At 41.0% G+C, this 19647-nt stretch overlaps 1 protein-coding gene across 1 annotated transcript in view; it reads right to left on the bottom strand.

Moving 5' to 3' along the window:
* CEP170 (centrosomal protein 170) overlaps positions 1-19647 on the bottom strand; it is a 195426-nt gene that overhangs the window by 55290 nt on the left and 120489 nt on the right. The window contains exon 11 of the mRNA XM_065401011.1: positions 6358-6507. Within this exon, the coding sequence (XP_065257083.1) occupies positions 6358-6507 (150 nt within the window). The remainder of the gene's footprint in view (positions 1-6357; positions 6508-19647) is intronic.

Genomic DNA, 19647 nt, shown 5'->3' on the forward strand with positions numbered 1-19647 from the left:
TTTATTGCTCTAGACAGATGCAGAACAACTACAGGCTGGGCAGTGGTTCCCAACATTTTCCCACTGTGATGAATATTCAAACAATATATATTATGTGAAAGAATATATGCCTAGGTGAAATGAGATTATTTCATTCCTGAACTTAGAGGAAGTTGTTGACAAAGGTAGAGCTAGCAGGCTTTAACCACTCAAAAATTAATATATTTTTTCCAGGGGGGAAAAAACCCAAAAGGGCAAGGCAGATATTTTCTCCAGAGTAAAAGGGAAGCTATTAAATTGACCCTGACAGGAAGACTAGTTTAAGGATTGGAGAAGCCAGATAACTTGGAGTACTTCAAAAAATAATGGGTATTAGTAGCATATGTAAACATAATTGCCGGAAGATAAAGGTGTCTGGAACTGTATTTCTACATGAAAACGTGAAGTGACTGGAAAAGGTATCTGGCTTTGTAAATTATAAATAAACTGTATCGTTAAAGTCCAATAATATAGCTTCATGTATGAACCAAAAGACTGAATTGCATTTTTGTAGCCAAAACAAAGGAAACTGAGGACATTTTTTAGTTTAGATAAAAATTAAATGATTGGGTTTACAAGATAACCAGGATTGTCTTAGAGGTATCACTGTTGTCAATGTAAGGAATCAATGATCTGGAAAGAACAGGGTCATAAAAGATAGTATCCTGAGAGAAACTATGCTTGAATAGCTTTGATTTCTATTTACTTAGCTTTCCTTTTTAATCAAAGTTTAGACTTTTAAAATTAGGCTTATATACAGGACATGTCCTTATGTCTATGTGTTGAATTATATGACTCAATTTAATTTTACTGTTGTATAATTTAAGATTATTCTGGAAAAGGTCTCTAAATATGCAAATATAATACTGCTATTTCATCTAACATACCGCAGCATCACTGTCTGTGCATCTCACTCATTCACATAAACAAACAAAAATCATATGTCCAAAGGCTCTACTGAAGTTAATGAAGACTAATAGGATGGATACAAGGGGGGGGGGGGAAGGGATTGTGTGCAGGGAATTCATCTTTAAGAGTCTAAAAAGAACAATTTTATTGACAATTTACATCTCCAGTGAAGATGGGTAACTCTAGCTAGACAACATAGATTAAGGTAGAGGAACTGAGACCCACAAATGTACCTCATGAAGAATCTGGATGAGCTACCTGCACTCTTGAGAGTTTAGCTGAATCTCCATTGTCCACTGAATTCTTCGCACTTCCAATCAGAGTGCCAGTTAGGGTATATTGTGATGGTCATTTTCCCACTAGGAACTGGACTGAGATTCCTACATATTTCATCTAAATCATCTGACAGTCCTGAGACATTAGCAAATATCAGCAAACTATTTTACTGAGTGTCTAAAGTAAAAGGTTCTATATTCTATTGACAATTTTGAGTCAACCCCATCCACTCAATCCTTCTTTAAATGTTTAAAACCCCAAATCATTAATTTGTTTAGACTTCACACATAGAAATAATACATTTTAAAGAACAAAACAACTGAAAATCATTCTCTCATTTAATTGTCAAGATTTGAATTCATGGTACTGAATTGCCCCTGCTGATGCAGTTGACATCACTAACACAAAAGAGTGCAAAGAATGCTATGAATCTAGATTCCAACACTATTTTAGGAATGTGAAATGCAGGAGGAACCCATCAACCTGATCTTTGCAATTAGACAAACTTCAGCAATTTGAATTCATTTTTCAAAATCAAATGTTACAAGTTTCAGTTCTACTTATAGAAAATTAAAGCAATTTTTCATTCTCTTTAAGTGTGTGTATTACTGGCCACAATGGAGAAGAAAATGATGGCAAGAAGAATGACAGATCTTTCTACAACAGTTCATATATTGTACTGAATTATATAAATAACTTGCAGTATTTAAAGACTAATTGAAGAGACTTTTGTTAGCATCTAAAGATTCATCTTCCTTTTTGGTTTACCCTAAACTTTATTTACTTCATTTTCCCCTGTTCCCATTCACAGTATTGTTTTTATTACAACACAAACTCCTGCCAAAATATGATGTAGAGATCAATTAACCACCTGTGAACCATATGCTAAAGGGAAATCTGAGTAGCTCAGCTTATACTACCCGTAAACCCAGGAACTTAATCACCTTTATCAGAAGTCTGAACTCTATCAGTTTGTGGAATAGGATATTATGGCCAGCTTTCGCAGACCCAAAAATTAATTATAACAAAACGAGCTTTATATTTTACTTTCAGAAGACAATTAAATTAGTTACACTGCCAACATATAACTCCTACTTTTTATGTAGTATTCAGGGCCACAGGTTATGTTGCCGAACCTCTGCTATAGTATTGTGTTGTGAAGATAGTCACATTATTCAGCTTCCCTTCCTTCTTAAATTTCTACTACAATAACGAATAGCTTACCAAAAGTGATAAAGTTACAAAATAGTTTTATTTTTAAGTCTAACATACGTCACCATGGTGGAAAACATCCAATAGGACACACACATATATCAAAAAAATAAAGTTACCAAACCTATAGTTATTCCTATCAGAAGTCGTACCAACAGCCTCTCAGGCTTCCAAATCACCAGGGAGACATCCTCTGAGCATCATCTTATGTTGCATAAGGAGTTTCCAAATCCCCCCATCTTTCAGACAGTTTCAGATTTAAATTTGAGACTTTGACTCTCAAGCTATTCACATTGACCCAACTTTCCCTTATTCACTCCTTTTACCTCCATCCCCAATGAACTGGAGCATCAAATAACCCCTTACTGTGACTTTTAGCTCTAAACTCCATAGAGAGCAGCATATCTTCAGGTAAGTTTTATGGACTATACACCAAAGGGTTGCTACGGACAAGCTTCAGGTTTAAAGGACATGGCTGAAAAACTCCTACAGTACATAACATAGAACACCTTAAGTCACGCCAGAGCAGTTTTTTTAACCAAAGGGAAAAAAAAGTAACTACCAGATATTCCAGGATGAGTGCTTTGGCTATAGGAGTGGATCAGAGAATTTATTGACATCCAAATGGTTTGTTTTGAAGGGTCGAGGAGTTAATGCAATGCAAGTATAAATTATAAAAATAAAACCTTTATGAAGCATAGTGATTCAACTATTCTACCTAATATGGGTACAATATGCTAAGTAGTCATACAGAATATATTTACTCACACCTCAGAATATTTACTAGCTATATACTACTACTATTACTTAAGCGAGCAGAAAAAGTGAACATAGGCATTCAGAGCTGCGCAAGACCATGATATCATCAAACTGGTGCATGTGAACCTGAAAGTAGAATACCAGAATTTTAACAAGACTGCTTCCATTTTGTGCAAAAAGTAAAAGAAAACCATGAAGTAAAAGAGCAGAGACAAATTTTATGATGTTAGAATCAAAGTAAAAGATTACAAAACTGTGGCTAGTCTGAAGTAATCTTACTGCTGAAAATTATGTGCAAACGGTGGGTGAAAGGGATAAATCCTAATCTCAAACTGGTTAAGTATTCACATTAATCAAATTCATAAAAAAAAATTACCTTGTTAATTATCCCACCAAAAACTCTCTAAATGTGCTAACAAATTTCATTAGCTTTTTTCCTTAAATCATGCTGACCTCTGGTGGCAAGTGGCTGCTGTTTAATATAGAAAATACAAGTGTTTTAAAATATTTTTATTGAATGGTTGGAATCGGAGGCTGAGCAGGTCATTATTTATTCAATAATTATGAACTAAGCTGCAATAGTTTTAAGTTAAGAAGTCAAAGAACTACATATAATCAATCGAAATCTTTCACTCACTCCATTCTATTTTATTTTGTTCTATTCCCTCCCTCAATTTCAGCCAATCTCAGAATATTTAACCATTGCCATGAAATACAAGGTTGCTAATCTCCTCAATGAAAGGTGCTAATTTCACTCCTTCATTTGGATGTATATCTTCTTCTTGATGTATTACAAGCACTTCAAACTTAACACATCTAAGACCAAAATTATCTTTCCACCCAAAAATCCTTCTGCACCATCTGCATGACTGTTGACACCACTTTCATCCTTCCAATCACCCAGACTTGCAACATGTATTATTTTTTATCCCTTTCTCCTTTTCATTCTACTCTCATATCCCTTGCCTCATCCTGCCTCTTCATCTGTGTCTCCAAAACTTATGATTATTTTTTTTCTCTCTAATACGAAAACAGTTTTAGTATGTATCTGGTAACTTTGTACTTTAAATACTGCAATCCTCTCTCTAGTTCATCCAAAAGGCTATTGCCATGATCATATTCCCATCCTCCAGATGCTTAAATTTGAACTAGCTTCTCTTTTTCTTTTGCTTAAATACAAGCTACTTCTAGTTTCAAAGCCTTCCTTAACTCCTTCCCCAACTACACCTGTCTTCATCTCTTCCTGAGTTCACTCTGACTCTATTCAGTATATCCAAGATGCTCTTATGACAATTCTCTTGGCATTCTTTACCCTCTCATGACTTTGCACCTTCTTTGATATCACCCTTTGTGGCTTGGAATAGCCTCATAAATAAAGCTGTGCCAAAAGCCCTCCATCTCCAAACATTTACAAACCTACTATTTCTGCTAAGCATTCTGACTATCAAGAGACAATCTGATATTGCAAACCAAAGTACACCCAACTTTAAAACTCCAGCAGCATGTAGGGGATTTAAATCTGCCTTAAACAGGCAGATCAGGATTCCTGTGCAGGAGGGAATCCACAACTGGCATTTAGCAGCATAGGTGACTTTATACCAGCCACTCCTCACCACTCCAGCATAGATGGAGTGTGAACCTGTTCGGAATTACAGGGGGTGACACTGATCCCCAGCCAACATTATGGCCCCTAGAGGACAGTTATTAACTGGCACAGTTTGGAGCTGCTTTCAAGCTGTCTCTAAACTATGCTGGGGATGGTAGACAACCCCAAGAGTATGCAACCATAAACAATTCCTTTGCAGCTCCTTATTCAGCTGTGCTCAACATTCCCTGGTCACAGCTGAGGATTCAGCCCACGGTAATCAACTCAAATGAACAGACATAATGGAGTCAGTTTAGGAGACAGTGTCAGTCTTCATTCTGTATCTTTTGGCATTGGTTAAAATCAGGTACATGTTATAATTGTGGCATAATCCCCTTTTATCTGCAAATAAACTAACACCAGCCTAGAAACTCAAGCACAAAGAACATTACACACACAGAGACACACACGCAACACTTGGCTATGTGTGCAGTTAAAGAAAGACAAAAAAAAATCTTCCCCCTCTTTAGATAGTATTGGAAGATGGAGAGGACACAAGGGAGCTGAAAGCTGAAGAAAAGGAAACAGGAAAAAACACAATAAGTCAGTGGATTTACAGCTGAAAGTAATGGAGCAGGACAAAAGAACTTGTTTAACAAGTTTTGTATTTTGGTTTATAGCATAACTATTATGAAAATAATATTCTCACAGTCACTATTCAAGCATACATTTTAGATATACTACATATGTCAACATCATGATTTCACAGTAACTAACATACCACCAAACAAGATAGATTCTGCTATGGTAGTTTCTTAGCAACTAAAAACAACTTATTTGCACTAGCAGCTGGTAAGCACACAGACACGCGTCAAGGTCTTGATAAATAAGAACTTAATAAACTTCAACTGACCTCTTGCTGGACCATCTTTCACCATAAGTCCTGCCAAAGCAATTAACAGATACCCTTTCTTTAAGTCATGTAGATCATCATCCTGCATCAATCTGATTCTGTTCTATTTCTATTCTATTCAGGTTATCAGACTGCGCCCTTCAATCTGCTATCTGAATGCCATTCAGGAACCCAGTATTAGGTATGACAAACATCTGTCACATGGATATAACTGATTTATATATACAGGCTTAGAACTTCTAGTCCTTTGCCTAATTGACAAAACCACACTGCCTTTCAGACATCTAACATCAGTGCCTTCTCAAAGGTCAGGTCTCACTTGCGAGCTCCAACTCCGAAGATGTCCATTTGTATTTCCCTGTGACTGTTTTCAGAATTTATACTTTCTTTCTATGTGGGTCACTTAACTGCTCATGCTATATTTCCTATAACTGCACACAAGTACAAGCAGAAGGTAGCAAAGCTTAATGCCTTCAAGATTTAATTTAGCTACCTCTAACAGCAAAAGTTTTGATAAACTATAATACAATAAAACAGATGAGAAAAACCAAATTTTTAGAGACCTAAATTAATGCTTTGTATGCAAAGTCTTCTTTGGTAGCTGCTTAACACTCACAGGTCAACTATTAGTGCCCTCTCTCTTTTATTGGAAGAAAAAAGAAGACCATCAAAAATTATATTCTACCTCTGTGTCAAGAAATCCAGTTGTACTCAGTGGTCTTTTTTCTTCCAGCACTACTGTAGCAGAATTTATAGCCCAATCTTTTACTAAATCTTTCTGGTTCTCGTTGATAACAGGCCTATTATAATCCTGGCTGTCATCCACTCCAAACACCTGAAAATGAAACAAATCATTATACATATTAACCCAATGCTTTCCCGATTCAATGTTCAATTTTAATGTATGGATGGTGTCAATACTGGCATAGTCAGATCCTTCATTTTAAAATGTTTTTACATGAATCTGACATCAACTAATTTGTTGTAAAGAACAGATGACAAGTTTTAGAAATAGAGCAGATATTTGTCAGTTTCCCAAAATTCAGGGAAATGGTAGTTGAAATGACCAGATATGAAACAATGATTCTTCTGATCAAAATAATTAAACGGCACAAAGATAGTGGCCAAATCAGTGGCAAAACAAGAACATTAAAAAAAGTATTTGCCAGGTGGTTTTTTTATAAATATGTTTTCAAAAACAAGAAATACATGTACTTATATTTGCTACTGGTTCCCTCAGTGTGCTATTGTTCGAATTAAAGCAATATTTCAATTTTTTTGCTTTTTCTGAAGAGTTCCCATGTTATATATCAAGTGTTCTTCAATCTCATCATGTGACCCACATCTTGAAAGAAACTATTTCTTGGACCATCTTCTCTCCCACTGATGTTTGCATGACCATCTTTCCCTAACTCTGGTGACAGAATAACATCTCTGCAGCAACTAAAGTAATTGCTTACTTAGAAAAATAATTCGGAAAATATTAAATGTGTTTTAGTTTCTTTTAATGCAACTTAGGAGAAGAGTCAGCATAAAGGTACTAGTCATTTTTCCATGGACCACTGGTGGGTCATGGACAACAGTTTGAAAACCACTATTATAGATAGCTTGCAGTTATTTTCAAAAAAGAACTCTGTGGGGTTTGGGAAATAAATACTTTAAAGCCAAGAAACATATTATTTGGAAAATTCTGTTTAGAGAGATTTAAATTAACTTTATTCCTACTCTGCTACGGGCTCCAACACTAAAACAGGATTTTTATGTTTTTCCCTCACTATAATTCTATGACATAATAATTGGCTCTTGCGATGTCCGAGGATTGTTTTGTCATAAGGAATAGGGAGCTATTTAAACAACTTCTCTGTTCTTATAAAAATGTCACTAGTAACAAAACACCACAAAAATAAGTAGATATTTTTTCTAAATGCAATATTTTTCATAGTTTTGCAGAAGGTTTCTATGGATCTTTTATAGATGCTTTGGCCAGTACTAATAGATAAATCAAGATGCATTGCTAACCAAAATTCTGAACAAGTTTCTTATTTTTAAAAGTCTATAAATCAGCCAATTCACCACTAGATGGCCACAATCCATAACACTTTTTCCATACCTAAGAAAACTAGCAGAAGCCCAAGTACTGTAAAGAGGCACGTGTTTGGTTTTTTGTTTTTTTTTTTTTTGAGTGAAAAAGAGTTTTGCAGGATTCAGCCATACAAATTCCCATTTAAGCCAATTATGTAAATTTAGCCTCTATGAGTCCACATATATTAATATTTGTGTTTTGCCAACACTTGAGAATGAGAAACCATTTTCAAATTTGTTTTATGTTTGCACAGTATTCTAGTGCAAAGAGTTAGGCTTCCACCTGATTCTATTATTTATACACAGAACATGCCTAAAATTCAAAATTAATTGCTTTATTAATTTTACACTTTAATTATGTCTTGATAATCTCATACACGAGTTATTTTAGAAGCACTTGGTATATCTTTTGAACCCAAGACAGGCATGATACATGATGTGATATCCATTTCCCCTTCTCTCTCTCTCCATTCTCCCTTCTTTTCCTGCTGCTTTTGACTAGTGCGGGTAGATGGCAAGTTTTACAGATTCAAATAAAGTTAACTATCATGCTACCTCTTCTTTTCTTTTACTTGCTTTCTGCAGCTACTTCATCTTCCTCGTTTTATTTTCAAAGAATCCTTTTGATTAACTGCTTTACAATTCTCTTTAGAAACTGAAAACAAATACGGATTATTTTATTGCATGAATGCCTGTAGAATAATGTGATTTGAATGATGCTTCACTCATACATACCTAATCAGAACTACAGGAGTAATTTGCTGCACATAAACTACTGACTATTATCGGACAATATCTGTTTACTATGCCAATGAATCTCTTCACCACTCTGCAAACACTGGTGTTTAAAATAGCTTTCCCTTTCAACATTAGGTCTTGTGGACCTGAAGCCCCAATGAAATCATTCTTCTTCTTCTGTTATGGAAATCACTGATGTGACAGGTTGAACGTTAAATTCTGCTTTGTTCTGTGAGGGTGTACTTGGGTTGGGGACAGGATGCAAGGAATATCTTCTTCTCCTTCCACACAATGGTTCTGTGAGGAGCCATAGGTAAATGCTGCTAGTAGTGCTCCCTCAGCATGAGGAGTGGAGTACTCTATAGCCCTAGGGAAGTGTCCAGTTGGATTGGGGGTTAGTACTCAGAGACAGGAAAAGGGGGAGCATAAACTACATCTTTTTTTCAGCAGCTCAGCACATTTCCTGTGTTCCAGAGGCTTGTTTTTCCTTTTTGTGTTTCTGCCCTACGTGGGCAAAATACCACATAATCCTACATCCTGAGTGTTAATACTTCTGTTCCCATCCTACCGCAGAGCTCCTCACTGGAGCAAGTATATGATCTAGCCCAATGACTGGTATTACAGGATGAAGAAAGAAGCAAGGAAAGTTCCTAAATTGTCTTAGTCTTGGATATCAGCATCTCAGTCTATTCAAAAATGAATTTCATAAAAACACTCAAAGGCATTTTTCAATAAGGATCATTTTAATGCCAAATTTCAACTTTATACAACCAACCATTTTGGCTATAAAACTGGTTTTAAAAAAAATGTTACCTGAATTCTTCTCTAATGGGAAAAACTTTTTTCCCCACCTTCCCCATACTTATATGATTAAACACTTTTTGTGCAAATTTAGAAAAAAGTAATCTTTGAGCAGAGACTTAGCCTGCATTTTGAAAGTTTCAGAAAATTATGAGTCAACTTCAAATAATTTACAAAGTTTTGAAAAGGACAATTGGTCAAATAAGTTGAATTTTTGGAAGTCTGCTAGACTGTCATCTACTGGAAGGTTGTACACATAGTTTGGTGAACTTCACAAACAATGATAATCACCACAACCCTCTCTCCCCCATCTTCTGTCTTTCTGTGAGACAAGTAGATGTTATCACTCACGTCACACTAAGACAGAAAGATTAAATGACTTGACCAAGGCTACAGAGGAATCTGGTGTCAGAAACAGAATTAGAATGCAGGCCCATGCTTCATCCACTAGAATACACTATCATCGCACCATTGTACTATCCCTCCAAAGTCACTGCCTGTTCAGCAAAGGAACCAGCTCATTTGCATGTAGTAAGCTATGAGGGAACATAGTAAGCTATGAGGGTCCTAGAACTCTCAGTGGTAGCCTACAATGCATTCTCCTTCCAGCTTTTCAGCTATGAGGTGACCTGAGAGCCTTCCAAATAATGCATTTTTGTTTGCATGATTCTCAAAGCAAAACTTTGGATGGCTATAATGGAAGGGTATAAAATCATAGTGGGTAAGCTTTCAACCTGAATGATCAGTTTACTTTGGTTTATGTTTCCAAACCACCATCACAAGGCCTAGAAACTTACTTTTAAAAGTTTCTTTTTTACTTTCCTAGCTCTTGTTGGGCCTCAGACGGGTCCAAAGTTCAGCTCTGTGGTCACTGCTGCTTCTGCTTTATGGGAAACCTTGAGTGTGTCATTCTAATAGGGAAATGAAAATTCTGACTCAGTCAGATACCCTATCCAGGGTCAAGACAGGTGGAGGAAAGGGAAGTGCTTTGTTTTATGGAAGGCCAGTACTTTTTGTCTGATGTTTCATTCAGAGCTTGAGATCCTGCAATCAGAAGGATTTATAAATTCTGATTTGTAAATCCACAGTTTATCAGATGAAGATTTCCCTCCTTAGGAGGGAGCAATTGAGTGAGTGTACTATAAAAGTATAGAATCAGGCATAGAGTTCTCATGTGCCTCCTACTGCCAACATAATTTGCATTAAGACCTATTAATCAAATGGTCCAACTCAAGACAGAAGGCAGGTCACAAACACAGGCAGTCCTGAATCCTGCTGCTTATTCTTTTGGAGCTGTCTATAGTTGCAAGAAAGACCACCAGTTCTCCTCAGCAGCAAACCACACAGTACAGGACTCTTCCATTAGATAGCAAAGTATTGTATAGCTGTACTGTATAGATAGCTGCCACTTTTCTCTGTGGTTATAGCTGGTATCACACCACCTACAAGAAAAACTATTACAGGAATTCATGGAAACAGGAGCCTCACCGCTGATGTAGCCCCAGGGAGGGCAGAAGGATGCCTGGGGAAAAAAATTAGTTTAAGGCCTTTGAGAATTCCTTAATAAATCTAGAAGAAAACTAATCATTCTAAAATCAAACCCAAACTTCAGTTCATTTTTAGTTCCCAGAAGAAAGAAAAGGTTTACTGTATTTATTCTTCATTTGTGCTTATTCTAAAATGTATTCTAAGTTCTTCTGCTCATCTATAAAGAAAATAGAGACATTTCTAAATATTTTAAATCCCTCCCTCCCGTCACTTATTTTACTAATATTTTCATGTTTACAAGAAACTGAGAAGCACCTATAAGTTAAAGAGCAGAAGAACATAAGGCCAGATTGTTAAAGGTATTAGTGCCTAAAGATGTACATTGGCACAAAGTACGATTTTCAAAACCACAATTTCAATAAGAGTTAGGCATCTAGGCACTTTTAAAAATCCCACTGAGCACCTATGGTCACAGTTCATGGCAACTGTACCTGTATTTCCCCTCAGTGCCCCAGCAAGGGCACACAATCTTGGTTTCCAGCTCCCCAGCTGTTGTCTCTCGTGGATGGAGATTGCCAATTTTGGTTGGACATATTCCTGGAGGTTTCATCACATGACAATCTTTAATTAAAAATTAATCTTTAATTCCTGGAGATTCCAGGACAATCCTGGAGGGTTGGCAACCCTAGTGAAGACTCACATCTCTCCCTTCTGACCAGGGTATTCCCCTGCCTTCACTGTGTATTTCTCAGCACAGACAGGTTGCCCAAGTACCCCTGCTTGCTTTCTCTTCAGAGAGCGATAGAGTGACACAGTCAAGATATAAGTACCACACAAGTCTTTCTAAGCAAGCCTACTTTATTCTTAAGGTAAAAAGTACGACAGAGAAAACAAAAGAACCTAAACACATGCTAATAAACTTACCAGGAACCCGAACCCTAACATGGATTCTTGCAGAATAAATCCTTCAACCTGTCCCTTTCAGGAGTCCTTGTGGTTACTAGTTCACAGCTTCAGCTCAAAACAAGCACATGCATGACAAGCTTAGTCCACCCTTTTATACAGATCAGAGGTATTTGATCAGGAGTACTCAGAATAGGTAATTGGTATACATACAATGAGTCTCTCTCCCCAAGGCGTATCTTCAAAAGGTTGGCTTCAGAGGGGGATTATTTACATTCCCTTCACCTCAAAGTAATTCCTAGGAAATCTACTTCTACCTTTGAACCTCCCTCATATACCTTTTAGAGAGCACATTAATCTTGTCTTCTTGCTAAAGAAGTTCCATAAGCTCTCACAATCGTACATAAACATTTGCATTTCTAATACAATATACCCCAAAGGTATTAACCCTAATTCAATCAGGTTTAACTTTATTGAACTAAGTTCATTCAGGATACTGTCAGGTCTGACACACCTATCTGCATCTTTAAGGCATCTAAATATCTTTAAAAATCTGACCCATAGTTCAGTGTATACCTCCTTCATAAGACATTCTATATGGCCATGAACATTATCTGGTATAAATTACATTAGTGTCAGAATAATCATCTTCATAAGTTATCAGCATTACAGTAATAGCCAAAGATATCAATGAGGATTGGGGTCCTGTTGTGTCGCATGCTGCATAAATGGATTAAAATTCTAAAAAGGCCCTAAGCAACTTTGGAGCCTTTGGATTTCTACACAGCAAAAGAAAAAACCCTGTGGCTGGCCCGTGCCAGTTGACTCAGACTCACCGGGCTCGGGCTGCAGCACTGTTTCACTCAGGCTGGAGCCTGAGCCCTGGGACCGTCCCAGCCCACAGGGTCCTAGAGTCTGGGCTCCAGCCTGAGGCCAGAAGTCCACATAGCAATGAAACACCCCACAGCCGGAGCCCCGTGAGTCCGAGTCAGGTGGCACAGACCAGCCACGGGTTTTTCTTTGCTGTGCAGACATATCCTAAGTCTCATTTTCAAAAGGCACTTAAGGGACAAGAGAGTAACAAATAAGAGGAAGGAAGGGAATGGAGTAATAATAAAGGCAATGATAAGATCATTCAGTAACACAGATTAACTATAATACAACTCAGTGATTCTGAAAATGAGGATCTATGTAACCTATACATTCAAGAGTAATCACAGTTATCTCCACCTGTCCCAGCTAAGCTGTCAGTTACCATGCCATCAAAACTAGATCTTGAAGAGGGATCTGAACGAGGAGAGAGCAGTGGCCTTACAGATTAGTTCAGGCAGGGAGTTCCATGTGTAAGGAGATGCATGAGAGAATGCACAGATGGGAGAAATGGACAAATGAGCATTCAAGGCTGACATCACTAATGAAATAGAAGTATAGTGAGGGAGTTCAATAAGGAGTGGGTGGCACACTGAAGAGTGCACTAAAAGCAATGGCAAAGCTAGTAGAAAACAAGGAGCCAGTGGAAGAATTTTAAAAAAAGTGGGTGACAGAGAAAGTAATAGGAAAGACAGATTATTTTAGGAGCTGTGTTTTACATGGACTTGGGCCAGGGTAGGTGGAGTGTTAGGGAACCCAGAGAGGTGAAGGTTACAGCAATCAAACTGTGAGAGAAGATTGTCCTGGACACAAGCTTTAGCTATAGGGACAGAGAGATAAGGTTGAATTTTAGAAATATGTTACCAGGATGTGGACATAGCCTAGATGTGTAGGGCAAAAAAAGTAGAAAGTCAAGAAGAATCTAACTTTACAGACCTGAGTGAGAGGAAGGATGGTGGGGATGTCCAACAAAGAGTGGGGGAATGGAAAGGGTTTCAGAGGCAAGTCCCGGAGCTCACTATTGTCAGAGTTAAGGTTAAGCTCAAACTGAGCTCTTGTTCTTTTTCCACTAGTGATGGTAGCCCATGTGTTCATAACAGAATTTAAAACAGATCATTCTTAGAGGTCAAAACCACTGATCACACAGAAGAAACATTGATACAAGAACAGGAATATTCTTTCCTTTGAAAAAGAGTGATATACTATACTGGAGTAGAATTCACATGCCCACTTCCCTATCTATACATGTGGCCCATATTTAAGTTGTTTTTCAAAGTCAGATTCAATGGATTTTACCCTTGATAGTCACCTTTGAAAAGCATTTTAAAATAATATCTTTTTAGCAATGTAACCCAGGAGAACAGGTCAATTGTATAGTGCAGACTGGCCTCATGAAGTGATCTTAAACTTTCGCACAAATTCTATAAATCATTCCTATCACAAAGTAAACAAGTGAAATCAGAAAACACAATATAAAAAACACTTCCCCAAAATAAAAATTAAAACAGTAATTGAGAATTTGCTAGAGCAAAAGGGCATCTCAAGTAAGAAACTAAAGATATCAATGTGCCAAATCTAATATTCTCCCACGTTCTTTCAGAAGCCAGTTACATATCCATGTGCGTGCATGTATTTTGTACTTGCTTGTCATAATGAAGTCTTCATTCTCCATAGGGTTTCAAAATTTAAAACAAAATAGTTGCCCCAAAATGTCCAAAGTCTAGCCAGATCTCTAAAAAGCAAATTCAACACTCACTTTCTGCAGTTCTTCCTTAACCAGGGTAATGACAAGTATCACTTCTTGAAAAATGGCAAAACAAAACAAAAAATCAGGATAGATTTCCTCAGCTGATTCACTGGGTGTTATTATTCCCAATGACCTTTCAATATATTAATTATTTATGAGTCCAGTTCTGTGACCGGGAGTATTTGTTGGGCTGATGTACTGTTCTTTCTGGCATGAATCATTAGAGCTATGAAAAAAGTAATTAAGCCACAGGGGTGTGCAAAATCCATCAGATTTGGAAGCCATTTTCTAAAGAGAAATGTCTGTCTTAATACCTTCAATTTTCTCTGGAACAACAATTTAAGTGTGTAGAGATTGTTCACTCTTGGTTTATTCTCCAGTTCTTTGATTTTATTTTCAGGGAAATCTACTATCTACAATGCTGCAAAAAGATTCCAAAATGTGCACTCAAATCTCTCTTTATGACAGCACTGTAAAATTCCATTCACACACATTTTAAAATAAGTAAAATATAATTACTGTTTTAGTCAGTCATTATTATAAAGTGTTGGGTAAACAGATTTTGCAATATGATTGCTACACAATTTCTGACACTTCTGCGAGAATGCTTAATTTTATTATATGGATAATGTTATACGATTATATCTGCCAGTTAAAATACACATAGGAAGGTTGAAAGGCTTTTTGTTAAAAATAATGGACACACCCCTCCCTGATTTACAGTTTTAATTCAAATCCTTACAATTACTGCTTAAATACAGATATTGTAAGGTTTAATGTAGTTTAACATTCACATTTACAAACTAGATTACCACAAATACAATAATGAGAGCATAATAAAATGCATATTAATATGTTCTTTAACAAAATAGCCCTGCTGTTCCAACATTCATATAGTAACTGGTTATTAATCTTAAAATTACAGTGTAAAGTATTCCTGAATAAATCCTCTTCACATATAGGAATAATTTTATAGTTAATACTGATCTTGCTCCCTTACAGCTGCCAGAATATTGATATAGCTATTACTTAAGGACTTGCAAAAGAGAATATAAAACCAGTGAGCACAAGCTTTCTGACAATGGAAAGCTTTTAGAAGTGTACAGCCAAAAATTGAGTTTTATTTCAAATGCACCTCTGCTCAGAAAAGTGACTGTAAATGATGGCATTGTGAAGTTCTATATTTGTCTTCCACTGACCTCCGCACCAAAACTACTCAGTTCACAAGTAAAAATGATGTGAAATTCAAGTTGGTTCTTTTGGCTGGCACATAAACAAGCATAAAGACTCTTTCAGTAGCAAGCCCTAGGACCAACAAAGGAGAATCCACAGCAGCCCTTGAAGAACAAACTTATGTTAGTAACAAACAGTATGAATGACTGCACACGAGGAGCTGGTCTAATTGAGTGAGGAGATGCCATTTTAGTCACTTTTCAAAGCAGAAAAGGGGATGATCGAATACTGCAAGGTGAACGTGTGAACCGAAGACCATGTGGCGGCCCTACAAATGTCCTGGATGGGGACGTGAGCCACGAAGGCAGCTGATGAGGCCTGTGCCTGAGTCGAGTGTGCCCTCACAATGGGTGGCTGGGGGACACCCACCAGCTCATAACAGGAACGGATGCATGAAGTGATCCAATTGGAAAGCCGCTGAGTGGAAATCGGCTGGCCTCTCGCGCGCTCTGCCGAGGCGACGAACAGTTGCGAGGACTTTCTGAACAGCTTAGTCCGCTCCAGGTAGAAAGCCAGAGCCTGCTGCACATGAAGCATGTGGAGACGGTGCTCCTCACTCGACGCATGAGGCTTGGGACAGAGGACTGGTAGAAAAATGTCTTGACCCATGTGGTAGGCAGAGACCACCTTCGGGAGGAACGCGGGGTGTGGGCGGAGCTGGACCTTGTCCTTATGAAAGACCGTGTACGGCGGCTCGGAGGTCAGGGCCCTGAGCTCCGAGACTCGCCTGGCCGACATGATTGCAACTAGGAAGGCCACCTTCCACGAGAGGTGAGACCAGGAACACATGGCTAACGGTTCAAATGGGGGCCCCGTAAGTCAAGCCAGCACCAGGTTTAGGTCCCACTGTGGGACTGGGGGCCTAGAATACAGAAAAAGACGGTCCAAACCCTTAAGGAACTGGCCAGTCATAGCATGGGAAAATACCGTGTGCCCTTGCACCGGTGGATGGAAGGCCGATATGGCTGCCAGGTGCACCTTGACCGATGAGGGTGCCAGGCCCTAGGCTCTCAGGTGGAGGAGGTAATCAAGGATAAGCTGGATCGGCGCGGTCACCGGGGGGACACCCTGGTCCGCCACCCACCTAGAAAACCGGGACCACTTCGCCAAATAAGCGCGGCAAGTGGAGGGCCGTCTACTTTCAAGGAGGACGCGCTGAACCTGCTCTGAGCACGTCCTTTCCTCTCCACCTAACCACTGAGCAGCCACGCCGTGAGGTGAAGAGCCGCTAGGTTGGGATGGAGGAGGCGGCCCTGGTCCTGAGAGAGCAGGTCCGGGCAGAGCGGCAACGGCAGAGCTACTGCCAGGCCCGTGAGGGTCCCGTACCAATGCTGCCTGGGCCACGCCGGGGCAATCAGGAGGACCCAGGCCTTGTCCAACTTTATTTTCCCCAGGACCCTGCTGATTAGAGGGAACAGGAGAAAGGTGTAGAGAAGCCGGCCTGACCAGGACAGGAGAAAGGCATCGGAGATAGCGCCCCTCCCCAGGCTCCCCCTGGAGCAGAACCAGGGGCATCGCCGGTTCTGCCAAGTTGCGAATAGGTCCACCTGGGGAGTTCCCGACCTTCGGAAGAGCCGGTGGGCCACTTCCGGGAGGAGGGACCACTTGTGTTGCAAGGAAAAGTCCCTGCTGAAGTGATCCGCCCTCTCGTTCTGGGTGCCCGGTAGGTGGAAGGCCTTCAGGTGGATGTCGTGGGCTATACAAAAGTCCCACAGACTGAGGGCTTCGCGGCAGAGGATCAGGCCCTGCCTTGCCTGTTGATATAGAACATTGAGGCCGTGTTGTCCGTGAAGACCCTGACTACCTTGCCCTCCAGGTGCGAGAGGAAGGCCATACATGCCAGCCGCACCGCCCTGAGCTCCTTGACGTTTATATGTAGGGTTAGGTTTTGAGCCGACCACAGGCCTTGAGTCTGAAAGTTCCCCACATGGGCCCCCCAACCCAAGTCCGACGCATCGGACACCAGCTCCAATGACGGGACCCTGTCCCGGAATGGGACCCCTTGGAGCATGTTGTTTGGGGTGGACCACCACTGTAGGGAGGCAATCACAGAGTCTGGCATGGTGAGGACCTTGTCCATCCTGTCCGTGGCCTGGGAGAACTTTGAGGCCAACCAGAGCTGGAGGGGCCTCATCCTGAGTCTGGCGTGATGGACCACGTACATGCACGCTGACATGTGACCCAAGAGTTGCAGGCAAACCCTGGCAGTTGTCACCGGGAACCTTGTGACTGAGTCGATGAGACCTTTCAGGGTCTCAAATCTGTCTGGTGGGAGAGAGGCCCTGGCCGACGCTGCGTCTAGGAGTGCCCCGATAAACCCTATGCGTTGGACCGGGACTAACGTGGACGTGGTGTTGTTTACCAACAGGTCCAAGGCAGTGCATGTGGACAGGAGGAGTGCCACGTGATCCCTCACCTGCGACCGGGAAGTGCCCTTGAGAAGCCAATTGTCCCGATAGGGAAATATCTGGACCCCCCGCCATCTGAGGTAGGCCGCTACTACTGACATGAATTTTGTAAACACCCTGGGGGCAGTGGACAGACCAAACGGGAGGACCGTGAATTGGTAATGATTCTGTCCCACCACAAAACGAAGGAAGTGACTGTGCCCCTCGAATATGTGATGTGGAAGTACGCGTCCTGTAGATCGAGGGCAGCGTACCAGTCCCCGGGATCCAGGGAGGGGTGATGGAGGCCAGGGAGACCATGCGGAACTTGAGCTTCACCATGTACTGGTTCAGACCTCGGAGATCAAGGATGGGCCTGAGCCCCCCTTTGGCCTTTGGGATAAGGAAATAACAGAAGTAATATCCCTTGCCCATGAACTCCTCGGGCATCGCCTCTATCGCTCCTAGTCCTAGGAGCCGCCCCACCTCCTGATCGAGCAGAGCTTTGTGAGAGGAGTCCCCCAAGAGGGACGGGGACAGGGGTGGTTGGGTGGGGAGGAAGTAAACTGGAGGGTGTAACCCCGGGAGACGGTGTTGAGGACCCATCGGTCCGAGGTTAGCCATGACCATTCCAGGAGGAAAGCACACAACCGGTTGGAGAAGGGAAGCTTTATTGGGGGTGGATCTCTGATGAGGATTGGCGGGGTGCCCCCGAGCGTCCCATCAAAAATGCCTTTTCCCTGCCTGCTTGGAGGACCCAGGCTGGGGGGCAGGCCGAGACTGCCTCTGAGGGCGTCTCTTATAGTCCTGTTGCTTCTTATGGGCGGCCTTGTACTTCGGGAGGGCGGCCTGAGCGGGAGTCTGCTGCAGCTTGAACTTAGGTTTTGCTGGAGCCAGGACATCGCGGCCTAGAGTCTGGAGGGTCATGTGGGAGTCTTTCATGCCATGCAGTCTTGTATCTGTTTCCTCCGCAAACACAGCTTTCCCACCAAACGGGAGATCCTGCATGGAAGACTGTGCCTCGCTGGACAACCCAGAGAGCAGGAGCCATGACGCCCGTCTCATGGACGCCACGGAGGCCATTGATTGTGCGGCCGTGTCCACAGCATCCGAGGCTGCCTGCAGAGATGCCCTGGCGGCCGCTGCCCCTACCTCCACTAGCACCCTGAACTCCTTCCTATCACGCTCCTGGAGGGAGTCCTCAAACTTAGGCAGGGAGCCCTACAGATTGAATTTGTACCGGCCTAGGAGAGCCTGATGGTTCGCCACTCGTAACTGGAAGCTCGAAAATGAATAAATTTTCCTTCCGAAAGAGTCCAGTCTCCGAGAGTCTTTGTTCTTTGGGGTCGGGGCTGGCTGACCCTGCTGTTCCCTGTGGTTGACCGACTCGACCACCAGGGAGTTGGGCGCCGGGTGGGTATACAAGTACTCATGCCCTTTAGTGGGTACAAAGTACTTGCATTCCGCCTTTTTAGAGATGGGGACCAACGAGGTCGGTGTTTGCCACAGGGCATTTGAAATCTTAGCCACCCCTTCATGGAGAGGCAAGGCCACCCTACCCGGTGCCGATGGGGACAATATGTTAAACAAGGAGTCCGAGGGCTCCTCCATCTCCTCTGCCTGGAAGTGTAGGCTTGCTGCCACCCTCTTTAAGAGTTCTTGGTGAGCCCTGAAGTCCTCCTGTGGGAAGGAAGGGGGTGGGGCCACAATCACCTCCTCTGGGTGG

Source organism: Emys orbicularis, chromosome 3, assembly GCF_028017835.1.
Source record: "Emys orbicularis isolate rEmyOrb1 chromosome 3, rEmyOrb1.hap1, whole genome shotgun sequence".
Taxonomy (NCBI): Eukaryota; Metazoa; Chordata; order Testudines; family Emydidae; genus Emys; species Emys orbicularis.